The sequence below is a fragment of the Pteropus vampyrus genome, unplaced genomic scaffold, assembly GCF_000151845.1.
Source record: "Pteropus vampyrus isolate Shadow unplaced genomic scaffold, Pvam_2.0 Scaffold189, whole genome shotgun sequence".
Lineage (NCBI taxonomy): Eukaryota > Metazoa > Chordata > Mammalia > Chiroptera > Pteropodidae > Pteropus > Pteropus vampyrus.
Window position 1 is genome coordinate 1,388,047 of NW_011888970.1, and position 12,391 is coordinate 1,400,437.

Below are 12,391 nucleotides of genomic sequence, written 5' to 3' on the forward strand. Positions count from 1 at the left end.
AACAAAGTGCCGGTCTCTCGCAGGCCCCTAGACACCAGCGCTGGCCTGCCGGCCTCTGCTGCCTCCTGACAGCCAGCCGCAGCCACCCAGGCACACTCACCGGGTCATCCCCTCATTGATGCTCGCAACAAATCCTGCAATTGACCTCCGTCCAGCTGTGGTGTCGTGGTAGCAATCGATGCCCACTATCATCGCTAGCTTCAGCTTTAATAGAAATATCGCAAATTTAGATACGACAGCGTGCCAGCGACGCTAAAAGCGTAAACGCACCTTTCTTAAACGAGGAAAACTTTAGCCACTAATGAAATGGAACTCACAGGCATATCGACCCTCCAAAGTTCCCCTCCCATCTTGCAGTTCATCTGCAGGGCAATTTTGGTAGCGATGGCCATGACGGTCTGCTGCTTGCCTAGCGTCCGGGCCACCACACACTGACTTGGAGTGGGGCAGTCTGTGCATAAGTATTTTTTAATAGCATCGTATTTGTCTTTCCGGTTACTTGACAATAGACAAACAACCTAAAAAGAAACAAAACACCCTTATTACAAGGAATTAGGAAACTGACAAGCTTCAGTTCCAAGCAGATTCCAGGAACCCAGACCAGCCTGTGAGACATAAATGACAACACAGCCACGTGTTTTACTCTTCGCCTCTGCCACTTGGCTAGTAGGACGTTAACGCTCAGACACTGTTCCTTACGTTCAACTAAGGGACGGATGCTAATAAAGGAAAGAGACCGTGTTCAGCCAACAGCTTAGACCTGAACGCCACTAAAACCTGGAACTTAGGCTCTATCACTAGCTGGGGACAATCTGAGGTAGAAGAGAGCAAAGCCAAGCGGTAACTTATAAGCAGACAAGAGATTTTCTAAAATGCTGTTTCCGTTTACTCACGACCCACCTAGGCTCAAGGTTTTTAAACTCTGAAAGCTTGGCTTGAGAATCTGACGAAACTGAAATTCCCGAGGAAGTCCACAGGCCACCTGGGAAAGGACACGGAGTGCCTGATCTAAGCGGAGCCTTGCTGGACCCGGCGGTGACAGTCAGCGGGCGGTGACAGTCAGCGGGCGCGGACTCCGGTTATAAGCTCGGCAAGCTCTGGGGTGCTCACAGCAGCCTGGTGACCACAGCAGCCAGCACTGTATGTCCTCGAAAGTTGCTAACGAGCAGATCTCAGACTTCACCACACACACAGAAGGCTGTGACAGCGAGGTGCGGGCGGCAGACCTATCCTGTCGCGGTGACCATGTCACAATATGCGTGTGCAGCACTCCGCCACACGGCATGCTTTAACCTCACACGCAGTGTCCCCTCTATCTAAGTGAAGCTGGAAGACAGACAAACGGACGCGGCCTGCCCAAACGCCGGGCCCCCCGTTCGGGTCGCGGAGCCGCGCCCAGCTCTTCAACCCCCTGCTGAGTTCTCCAGTCGCCATCCCCAGACCCTGCCTTCCTTTCCAAGAGCCCCACAAAGTCACTCCCACACTGGTGTCTGCGCCATTCCGCCCCGGCGCGCAGGGGGAGGTGGAGGGCCGAGCCCACAGGTGACACGGGCGCTTCGCCTCGTAGGTCTGCAGCTACGTGGGAGCTCGTCTGCCACGAGTTGTCCTGGCCGCCTCATGAATTACGCTTCTGTGTGTGCGGGCTGACAGCATCGATGTTTACCTGTGTGCCTGTTTCCCTTGATTTTCTAGAAAAATTAAAGCCACTGAGTCTGAATCACTTTAAGGCAGCACTATCTTCCAAGGCTTCCTTGATCTGTGCAGCGCACGATGTCAAGCCCCAGCACACACTGCCACAGCCACAGACACAGCCAGCAGCAGCCCCGCTGCCTTATCAAGGAAACCAATCCATCCTGTGCCCAGTCTGGAAACTGGATTATAACATTTGGAAATGAACTCGAGTTCTAAGATTTCCAAAGGCCCCTTTGTAAACAAGTCACTCCGGGACAGCTGCCTCCGGACCGATGGGATACTTACTATCTGAGTGTCCGATGTGACCTTCTGCTGCAAGACGCGTAAATAGGCTTCAGTTCTATCATCCACTTCAATCCTAGAAGAGAAATACGTAATCCAGCTCTCAGAGAAAGTAACGAAAAACGAACGCACCATGCATTAAAAAGTTCCCGCAGCTTACAGTGCATGAAACACTTCTGTGTAAGGTGTGAAATAAAACGCCAAGGGTAGCCATTAAGGCAAAAGTTGTGTCTAACACACTGGCCGGCAGCGCTGAGAACAGCCCTGCGAGCCCCCACCCCCCGACACGATGATGCGCTTCCGGGCCGCGTCCCGTGGAGCGGCGGGCGTGTCTTTAGGGTGCTCGAGTTAGTGTTTTAATACTTCATCACTTTGCAGTTCCCACACCCTCCAAGTGACTAATCAATTTTCAGAGTATAAATGACTTAATAGACTTACATTATTGCCTTTTTCATTTGTATGCCCATGGCTGGTGTAACTTTAAATAGGTTTTGTATCAATGAATTGGCTGCTTCATAATTTCTTCGAGTATAGATCAACAGCCAGTTATCTAGCGGCTTAACACTAATTAATGGTGCACCTCTCGTTTCTTTTGACCAATCTGCAAATTGTGGATTGTAATCAAACTAGAAGAGAGTTCAGAGACACTGTAAATTCCACGTGCGTTCTCAGTGACAAAGCCAAAAAGTCGTCAGTAACCCTATCGCGGCATGTTCAGAACCTCCGAGTGCCCGACACGTGGACGGCAGTGACGGACAAAGTGCCCACGAGGGGGAATACAGTGTACCCACAGGAGGATGGCGATCTTACTTAGACTATGTCCATTCACGCTGACAGCGGCCACTCGAGCGCTCGTGGGCACTAGGCACTGCCGTCCTACGTGCTTCGGCTGTGTTCTCCTCCATCTTTCCTAAAACCCCGAGGACAGGTCTCACCTCCCTCGTGATAATGACAAACAAGTACGACTTTGAAAGTGAAGCGGTGTGACTAAGGTGTCTGGTACCGAAAGCGAGCTGTGAAAGCTCTGGCAGCAAGGCAGAAGCTCACGCAAGCTCAAGGCTCCGTGACCTGGTGCGCCTGACCTAGAGGGACGCCCAGAGCTTTTCCCATGTCCTACCCACCTCCCCAGCAGCCCTCGGACAGGGGTGTGTATTTTCGTTATTTCCAATGAGATACTAGGCAATTGTAGTCGAAACAGTCCTTGACTCGATTAGGTCGGTACTCAGGGAGCACTCAGGAGGCAGAAGGGCACAGCTTCTATCAAAGTGTTTAGAGGGCCCGCTTTCCTTTTCTGGAGATAAAATGGAAAAGGCATCACAATCTTTAACCTGCATCCCTACCGACACACGGTCCTAGCGAAAATGAAGCCAAGTCCATATGCAGTTCTCCATGGAAAGATCACTTTAGTAGCAAACTATTGGCCCAATTAGACACTGAGAATTCTCCTAGACCTCAAGTAATTCATGCTATTAACACTTAAGCCACCTTTCCATGAAGTGTCATGTTATTCTGAGGCCCAAGCTACTGGCCCCAGGCTCCCCGGAGCTGCCCACTCCCTCTTGCCCGCACCAGTGGACAGGGGATGGAGGTGAGGAGCCATGGGCGGGCGCCTGACCCGGGACCCCTGCTCGCTTGACTGGGAGTCTGACCCCATCTGATTTGAGCCACGACTTTAAAAACCGCCTTACTGTTTTTCCACCTTGGTGAATCTTTTCTGCTTGCAAAATTCTTCCTGAGAAGGATAGTAAGTTGGAGTCGAAGCTCAAACCCCAGTCTCGAAGCTCCCTCTGAACGTTATCGTCTCTGCGAATTTAACACATTCACATGCCGCTGAGCGTCAGGACTCGGCAGACGGACACAATGCAAACAGCCCTGCTGTGCGCGAGTGCAGGGGCATCTGGCGCCCCAGGACCTGCCCTGGCGAGTGCGCTGTGGGCAGAGGACCCGCCTGCTTCTCCCCTCACCCGGGCTGCCCCTTGTCACTTTCACTGAAAACCCTGGTGCCCAAACTCCCTCTTCCTCACAGTAAACCCCGGGTGTCATCACCAAGAGAAAATAGGTTTGTTCAGACGCGTTTCGCTGTTTTATTACCTCTTCCCAAGAGAACGCTTAGAGGCCGTGGGCGACAGTTTGACTTTACTACCTCCTGACACATGGGAGCTTCACTTAGAAACCTGAACAGCAGCCCCGCCCCAAACAGCAGTGCCACCGTCATGCCCACCAGGAGCGTCACGGCCCCGACCCACACCAAAAAATAAACACTTGAAACCACACCGCAGTGCAAGGTGGACGACTTACTTGTGAATATAATCGATGAGCCTCCCCACCTCACGCTGCCGCTGCTCTGGGGTCAGCCTCGTATGAACAGCTAAGTCTTTCATCACGTTAAAATCGTTACGCATTTTATCAGTCAGACCTTCAAAAGAAACATTTAAAGGCGTATTTTAAAGAAACAAGAATTCACCTTCACGGTGTCAACATTGTGTAAAATGTTTCCCGATGAAACATGGGTGTGGATGCGAACCGCTGGGTTGACACTGGGTTGCAGGACGGCAATGAGTAAAGGACATCAAGGAGACAAAGCAGCTGTGAGGGTTTCGGGGAGTGGGAGGGGTGCGGGTGAACAAGCACGGGGACGCACGGCTTGTACCTGTGAGGTAGCAGAGCTCGGGGATGAGCATGGCGGGTCCTGGCAGCGTGCCGCCAGGGCCCCTCCTCCTCTTGGGCTGGCTGACCAGAACCGGCTGTTTCAAGTCAGTGATTTCCTGGTTGTATTGCTGTTCAAGAGAAGAAAGGTGTCGGTGCTCGGTTAGTGCCTTTAGTGACATGTCAGCGAACAAAAGGGGCCGAGGACCTGGCTTAAGCATCGATGCCAATAGCCAGGCTGGTATCGGTTTCCCGGTTGAGTTCTGAAAATGCAAGTTTTGCATTTTCAGTCCTAGGAAAACAGTCCTGAGTCATCCGCCTGGCTGAGCACCTTTTCCCTAGGAGCTCGGAGGGTCAAGGATAGCAAGGTCGGCAAGGCTCTAGGTCTTGCCTTCGGGTCACAGTTCTATCAGCTTCATTTCTGGATTCCTTGGTTCCGAAGCAGAGGCCCGCGGCACTGCGATCTCCAGCACGGCCCCTCCGGCCCCCCGTGCTCTGGTGCGGCCGCACTCATGGCAGGTGTCTTGCGGTCCCAATGCATGCTGGGAGGGCAGCGGTTCGCATCCACACCCATGTTTCATCGGGCAACATTTTACACAATGTTGACACTGTGAAGGTGAATGTCGACTTCACAGGCCCCACCTCTCCATCCACAGGCCCCAGCCAGCGCTCACTGCTAAGGTAAGTGCATACGAGGTATGAACGCACAGCACCGGCCGTCCGCAACTTCACATGCACACGAGCCGGTCCGCGGGCCTCCAGCCCAGCTCTGCAAGCCCAGGACCGTCCCAGCATCCCCAGGCTCCTGGCCCTGCGTCTCAGACCCCTTTCCTCTCACAGCTCCTGTACCCCTCAGCAGGTTTTAACATTCTGGGTAACTCAGCTGTTTGTGGAAAAGAAACCACATGTCCACTAAGCACACACGAGGGCAGGGCCGGTGACACAGGGATCCGCCTCGCCCGCAGACCAGAGGCCGTGGCCCACGCCTATGCCCAGTGACAAGGTCCTGGCCACTGCGTTTTATGAACTGACAGACGAGTTCTAGCCTGTTCTTGACTTTGTTCAATATTGAACTCTTTACCAACCATCCAGGAAAGAAGTTAATATGCTCATCTCACAGAAGAAAACGTCACAGATCGCTTGTGTTTGACTTATTTTCTTGAACAGGGTCTAACGGTCACCCTCTGATTAAGGTGTCCTTTACTTGGGCATATACACTCCCACATCCCCTAAAGGGCCTTACATGCAGAGCTCCTGACCACAGGACTTTGGGGTCCCTCTTCCCAAATTCTGAGGGCCCAGGCGAGCCTGTCAATTCTAACATCTCCCCCACGTCTGCAAACCAGGGGTCTCCTGTCTGCTTAACGTCCCTATGAAAGCTTTTCTTGTTAAAACTGACCATAACCTTCCCCTCAAAGCCCCTTTCCACTCCACTAAGGGGCTCCCAGCCATGGCCTTTGATGCGTAACAGCCAAGCCCCACTTCCTGCTGCATTTACCAGGAAGCTGTCAGAATGCCCCGACCCCACCCCACTCCTTTGATGGAAGACCCCTGACTCGCCCCGGCTGCGAGTCTTCCCCTAGGAAATAATCTGAGCCGAGACCTAAGAGCAGAGTCTGGCACACAAGCACTTCGGCGGAGGCGGCCGGGGAGACGCCGGACGAGACTGGCAAGCCAGCTGGCTACACCACACACGGTCTCACTGAATGAGGACCCATCCACGTGCTTACGTGGGACACCAGAGCAATGGGGAGCCACGTGATTACTTTAGGCAGAAGGAGGAACATCCAATTGTGTGAGTCTGAAAATGGGTAAGCAGGAGAAATGGAGCCTGAGGACCCAGCTGCGGGAGGGGGAAGTGGGGGCCGTCAGTCAGCTACATCAGGAGACGCACCGGCGTTTCAAGTGGCCAGGTGGGGTGCCAGGGTGTGACAAGCGGCAACACGAGGTGAGGGAGAGGGACGGGGAGGCCTGGGCTTGGAATGACCTATTATTCACCTGTTCGTTCGCTCAGTCACCAAGCACCCACCTAAGGTACAGGGGCACATAAAGGACACAACCCCCAACTCTGTGCAAACACCTGGTATTGATCGGGAGCACTGCAGAGTGGCCAGGCTAGGGACCATGACATGTCCCGCGTTGGTCACATGTAGGGCAGCCGTGACACTCCAACACTTAGAGAAAGCAGGCGGCCGAGCTTAGCGCGTCTCGGCCAAAGCTGTAACCTGGGGCTGGGGACCACGGTTTACCTGGAGTCCGGCATAGATGAGACCAGACACCCCTAGTGGGCGCTGCGCGGGCAGTAAGCAGGGCTGGGCAGGACCAGGAAGCGTGTCAGCATTTAAAAGGCCGCTCGTGGAAACAGAGGCAGGCGTGTAGGCCTTAACACCAGTCAGAGGAAGAGAGAGCTTCCCCGACCTTGCTTCAAGTCCAAATCAAACTTTCCACTGACGTCTTTGCGTTGATACACACCACCTCTTCACACCCAAGTGATAACTAAGCAACAGTAAAATGCCAAAACGCATTGTCACAGTACCCCGACACCCAAGAGCAGCTGAGTCTAATGTGGCTGAAGTCCCGGGGAGCTGACGGGCTGAGAGCAGCAGCAGGGAGAGCGAGCTGCGATGCCCCTCGGCCTGTTTTCATTTTGCCCAGAACAAGATCAGCTCCTAAGGCAACTTCTCGGAGAATTGCCTCTATCCCTAGAGGCATCTGATTTTTTCATTCATAGCAGAGCACCTGTAGATCAGGCCGCAGCATAGCCTAGATGCTTTAAGGATCACCAGTCAGATGTATACTTTTGAGACAAAACATAAAATGTCACAGCTCATTTATCTGGCTGTTTAGAAAAATGAGATAATCTACTAAAAGTTAGAAAAAAGGAGATAAAATTTAGCACTTCGAAGATGAATTTTTAAAGATTTTAATCGATGCATTTTCTAAAAGTAATTCTTCTGCACCTTTGACAGAGCATATCGAATGGGATTTGACCTTCTAAGAGTCCAGGGGCCAGATCTGCCTACCTCCGAAAACTCAAACAATATTATTAAGTTTGCATTCCCACAAACATTTTATTTTCTCCTAGTTGGTAATTGTTTTTTCTTTCTACTATTTGCCTTTGGTGTTCCCCTCCCCAATTTAGTGATTACTGGGCTAAAAGCTAGAGTCATCTTTATAAGACTAGTGTTACAAGATCACCCCATAAGCTGACGCAGCGCATACGAAGCAGCCCGTCTGAATCGTCCACACGTATGGCAGAAGCAGGACTTACCCCACGTGCCAACACAGCGTAAGGGACAGTATGGCTAGCTGCTACGCCTTGTCGTGTTTACCACCTATTATCCTCCTACTGGCCTTCTACGTGCTCAAGTTCAAATGTAACCTTTCGTGCTACCGCAAAGAAGGAATCAGGACAGGGCACTTCTCACCCGATAATGAGCTAAAACAAACTGTGCTGTGATTGCCTTAACAAACACATTCGCATACAACTTCAAAAGTGATCTGTTTCAAACGTGTAAGTGTTAGAAAATTCCACTAAAGATATTTCAGATTTCTCTGAGGCTCTAAACACCACCAGCCAGGAGGACAAGATCAGCATTAACTCCGTACCTTCCTGTAGTACTCCAGGAAGCTGACCTCAGAGCCGTCCGCTTTCTTAAAGGTGCTCTTTGGGTTCTGGTCCCAGTCGATGTCGTCTACTCTGTATGTTTTATTGTTATACCTGCGGGATGATCACATTTACTGGCATTTAAGATTTATAGAGATGTTAAAAAGAAAGACTAGACAGCATGTACTCTCTAAAAACACAATTCTGAGTCACTTAGTGGTACACAATGCTATGGAAAGAAAGGGAAAACAATTTCTTAAGAGGCTATGCTAGATGAATGCAGAAGTGACCCAACTACTATCAGCAAATAAAACAAAAGGATAAAAGTCATTAGATATTTGTCCTTTTCAGATGAGTACGTTCCCCAAAAAACTCTCTTCTTGAGAAAGGTTACAAATATCCTTCCTGTTTCCAGCTATTCTCACCTCTCAGTTTCAACCCAACTTCCTAATGTGACACGACTGGAAAGCCACACCGCCCCCTAAGCCTGCCAACGGTAACTCTGCAATGCGAAAGGCAGTCTTACTTGGTCAGTACAATTAAACCTATTAATTCTTTAGAAACTTGTTCTTGAAATTTATGTTCTTCAGTCTGATGGTACAAGTTGAACATGAAATCTAAAACAGTCTCACTTCGAAGGACTTTGTGGCTGACGTCGGTACACAGCATGATGTTATTCTCGTACTGAAGGATGGAGGTGGTGAAGCCAGGCCAAATCACCAACCTGTCGAACAGAACGGGGCCGTGAGGCGACCTCGAGGCGTACGTGGACATATCTGGCATGTACCAAGTTGTGTTTTCACCTTTATCAATTGGGTCCAAAGTACAAAATTCTGACTGAATAAATTTACTTATTTCTAGGTTTCGCACGGTTCCAGATAAAAACCTATCCAAGATTTTCAATAACAAATATCCTTTTATAAGTTCAATTTTAAATTAAAATTCTAACTTCATTCACGTACTCTGTATCCTGGAGTACGACTTGAAAAAGCTGCCAGTCTAACCAAAATCACCCCAAATTATTATAATAAACTTAAACCACTTGGGCTGCACTATACTCACTATACTATAGCAACTTCTAAAGCAATCGTCATTAGCTGAAGAGTTTTATTACCTCAGAGCAAATGCAGACTTAGTGTTAGGCAACTCTTGATGCTTCCGTAGTGATGAATAAATACCCTGTGACTTTTAAGAACCCAAGTACTGTGACATCTCCTTACTGGTCAAGCCGAGTTACAAGTTCACTGGTGTGATGGGGACCACTAACAGCCACAGCACTAACCTGATCATTTCAAATTCGAGTGTCACTCTCAAAGCTGGTGATAAACCAAAGGAACAAACTCCCCTTCGTACAAACCTGTGATTTGGAATGTCGATCGGGTCACTTGGATTATAATAATTCCGTCCAATCTGTTGCAAATTCATGATCTTCAAGAGCCTAGAGATTGAAAGGCAGAGTGAAGTGACTACTGGTGGCCATCCCTCCTGCCACGATTGTAATGGTGTGCTGTTTGGCACAGGGGCTGGCAAACCGTGACCCAGATGGACCAGACCCGGCCGCCTGCTGTTTTTTGTGTGGCCGAGGGGCTAAGAATGGCTTCTTACATTTTTCAAAGGTTAGAAAACTTCAAAAGATTAACGATGCATGAACTACATGAGATTCCGATGTCAGTGCCTTCAGTGGAGTTTAAGGGAACAAAGCCGTGGTCTCTCCTTCACATGTGCTCTGCGGCTAGGACAGAGATCATGCGGCCTGCAGGCCTGAAATGTTTACTGCCTGACCCCAGCAGAAAGAGTCTGCTATCCTCTCATTTAGAAAGTAAGTCTGCAGTGGCATCAACCGAAAACAAGCACCCACCAACGTGAACGTCCTCACATCAGCAACCAATATCTTACGACCAACTCAAAGATGTAGATTCCAGTATCATGTCTCATTATTCTCAGGCAAACGTCAGCCTCACCCAGACTGCTTCTCATCCAGGGGGGAAAGTGTTGCAGCACACGGGACCTGATTTTAGATTTGGGAAACAGCATCCACATGGGAAGCTAATTACGGAGCACGCAGTTTGTCCTTAATGATGCAATGAGTAAATCCACACAGACCGAACCGCGCCCTGCTCCCAGACGCCCGCTGCGGGGAGAAGGAACACAAAGTCAGGGAGAAGCTTCTGAGAGCGGGAGGGCTCGTAACGCAAGCTCGAGGAGCAGCTGAGAAGTCAAATGTCGACACGGGCGGGGAAGTCACTGGTGTCAAGGTTTGCTTGGACGCGGAGTGTTCCATGGCACGCAGCGCTCCACGATGACCCTGAGGCCCCACTGTGACATCGACCACACAGGCATCACCGTGCAGTTATTGCACCTTCTCTGGACGTTCACAGTTTTAATACGTTAACGGACGCTAACGCACCTCCGGAAAATGATGTTGTAGAACTGCAGGCACGTCGGCGACGTGGGCGGCAGCTCATTGGTCAGGGTGATCGTGATCCGCACGTGCTCCCCATTCCGCGTCTGGCTGAAGACCTCTGTGACCTGGCGCCAGAGAGGGGGCCGGACGTGAATTGTTAGAAGACAACTGGGCCCGAGCACACGACGCCTGTTTCACAAAGCAACAGTGAAGAGCACAGGAAAGTTGTAAAATGAAAAAAAGAACGCGAGGGGAAGAGCGGTTAGGGGCCCGCACTGCGCCCGGCCGTTGTCATTGTTACTCGGTGGAGTCGGGATGGTTCAGTGACAAAGCGTCTCCAGACACGCCCCTGGGGTTGCTGAAGCAGCTCCCCCGGGGTGTGGCTGTTTTGCTGGGAAGTGGGAACCCCCTCCCCGACTCCCTGCCCTGACGTCTGAAATAACCTTATGCTGTAGTCTTTTAGGTAAAAATAATATTGTTCCGTCGAAAGCGTGACACCGTCCGATCAAGTCTTCGTGCTGGAAGAGGAGGGCCGAGCGGAGTCTGCGGGCCTCCATCAGGGGGCTGTAGTCGATGTGGTACTGGTACAGGGCCCACTGTGGCCGGGAGGTCAGGCGGAAGTGGTTGGTGCTCAGCCTTACTATAATCCCCGAAGAACCTGTGGAGGGGGTCCCCGGGCAGTCAGCACATCGCCGAGTCTGTCCTCCCCAAAACCTTCCCTGCACGTGGGCAGGCAGAGTCCCGTGACCAGGAGGGCAGCTGACAACACGGAGTTCTCAGATGCTGACGGTGGGGACTGCCGTCCTACGTAAGTAAACCCTCAAGAGCGTACTTAGAAATAGCGTCTCCTCGGACTAAGTAATTTACAGCTGAACCAACCAAATCTCTCTACGGCACAAGTTTTAAGAGAAAGAAGGGATCAGTGTAACTTTTATAATGAAACAACATTTTGGCGCAGCTGAAGACACGTACAGCCTACACATCAGAGCCGAAGGGAGAGAACGGAAAAGCTGTGCGGGCCCCCGGGTGCCACGCGCAGGCCTGCGAGGCAGCGCGCCTCCCTCACTGTCCGGAGCGCTGGGCGGGCAGCCCCGTGGAAGTGCATGCTCCATGGCTCACACACCTGTTTTGGATTCTTTGACATGGTCAAGGTTCTGTCTTGTGTTCACACCGAGATCGTGAAAGTCTCTCCGACGACCCCCTCTCTCTGCTAAGGATAACTCCTGAAATCCAGCAGAAATCTGGAGTTCTTAAAAAAAAAAAAAAAAAGGAAATTATACACCTTCTACAATTATACATGAAATAAAGAACAAAGAGCTCAGTTCTCCTGTGAGTGCAAACCCCAGAGCTAGCTCAGAACTGCAGCTTCCAGACTTCGCCAGAGCAGCCTCAATGGAATGCCCGTCTGCCTGACACACCGTGGAAGCACCCTGAGCCAGTCAGAGCCCGCCCGCCTGCCAATCAGGAAGATGCCAGGTTTCAGAACGGACAAGCTGGAAGCCTTGCTGATTGCTTCCCCCATGCAGCTGCCAGTGATTCACTGAAACACCCCAGCTCTGCCACCGTCCAGTCTAAGAGTCCTCCCTGTGTCCACACCCCCTTCACAGGGTGAAGGCCTCATTAAAAACAAAGCTGTCAAACGTGTCATTTGTTTCTAAAACATAGAAATTTCAACATTTACTATGACAAGCACTTCTCAGATGTAATCCTCACAAAAGCTGTGTAAAGTGTAACACGGGGCCTCATACATGCTGCCCCCG

General features: G+C 50.9%; 1 protein-coding gene across 1 annotated transcript in view; it reads right to left on the reverse strand.

Annotated features, from left to right (window-relative positions):
* The window catches only part of PIWIL1 (piwi like RNA-mediated gene silencing 1), a 23,193-nt gene that overhangs the window by 7,825 nt on the left and 2,977 nt on the right, over window positions 1-12,391 (reverse strand). Inside the window, exons 3-15 of the mRNA XM_011371390.1 lie at window positions 11,755-11,880; window positions 11,075-11,289; window positions 10,635-10,756; window positions 9,585-9,665; window positions 8,754-8,951; window positions 8,230-8,341; window positions 4,625-4,751; window positions 4,273-4,390; window positions 3,663-3,777; window positions 2,413-2,600; window positions 1,978-2,050; window positions 318-518; window positions 101-204 (exon numbers count right to left, since the gene is read on the reverse strand). Of these exons, the coding sequence (XP_011369692.1) occupies window positions 101-204; window positions 318-518; window positions 1,978-2,050; window positions 2,413-2,600; window positions 3,663-3,777; window positions 4,273-4,390; window positions 4,625-4,751; window positions 8,230-8,341; window positions 8,754-8,951; window positions 9,585-9,665; window positions 10,635-10,756; window positions 11,075-11,289; window positions 11,755-11,880 (1,780 nt within the window). The remainder of the gene's footprint in view (window positions 1-100; window positions 205-317; window positions 519-1,977; window positions 2,051-2,412; window positions 2,601-3,662; window positions 3,778-4,272; window positions 4,391-4,624; window positions 4,752-8,229; window positions 8,342-8,753; window positions 8,952-9,584; window positions 9,666-10,634; window positions 10,757-11,074; window positions 11,290-11,754; window positions 11,881-12,391) is intronic.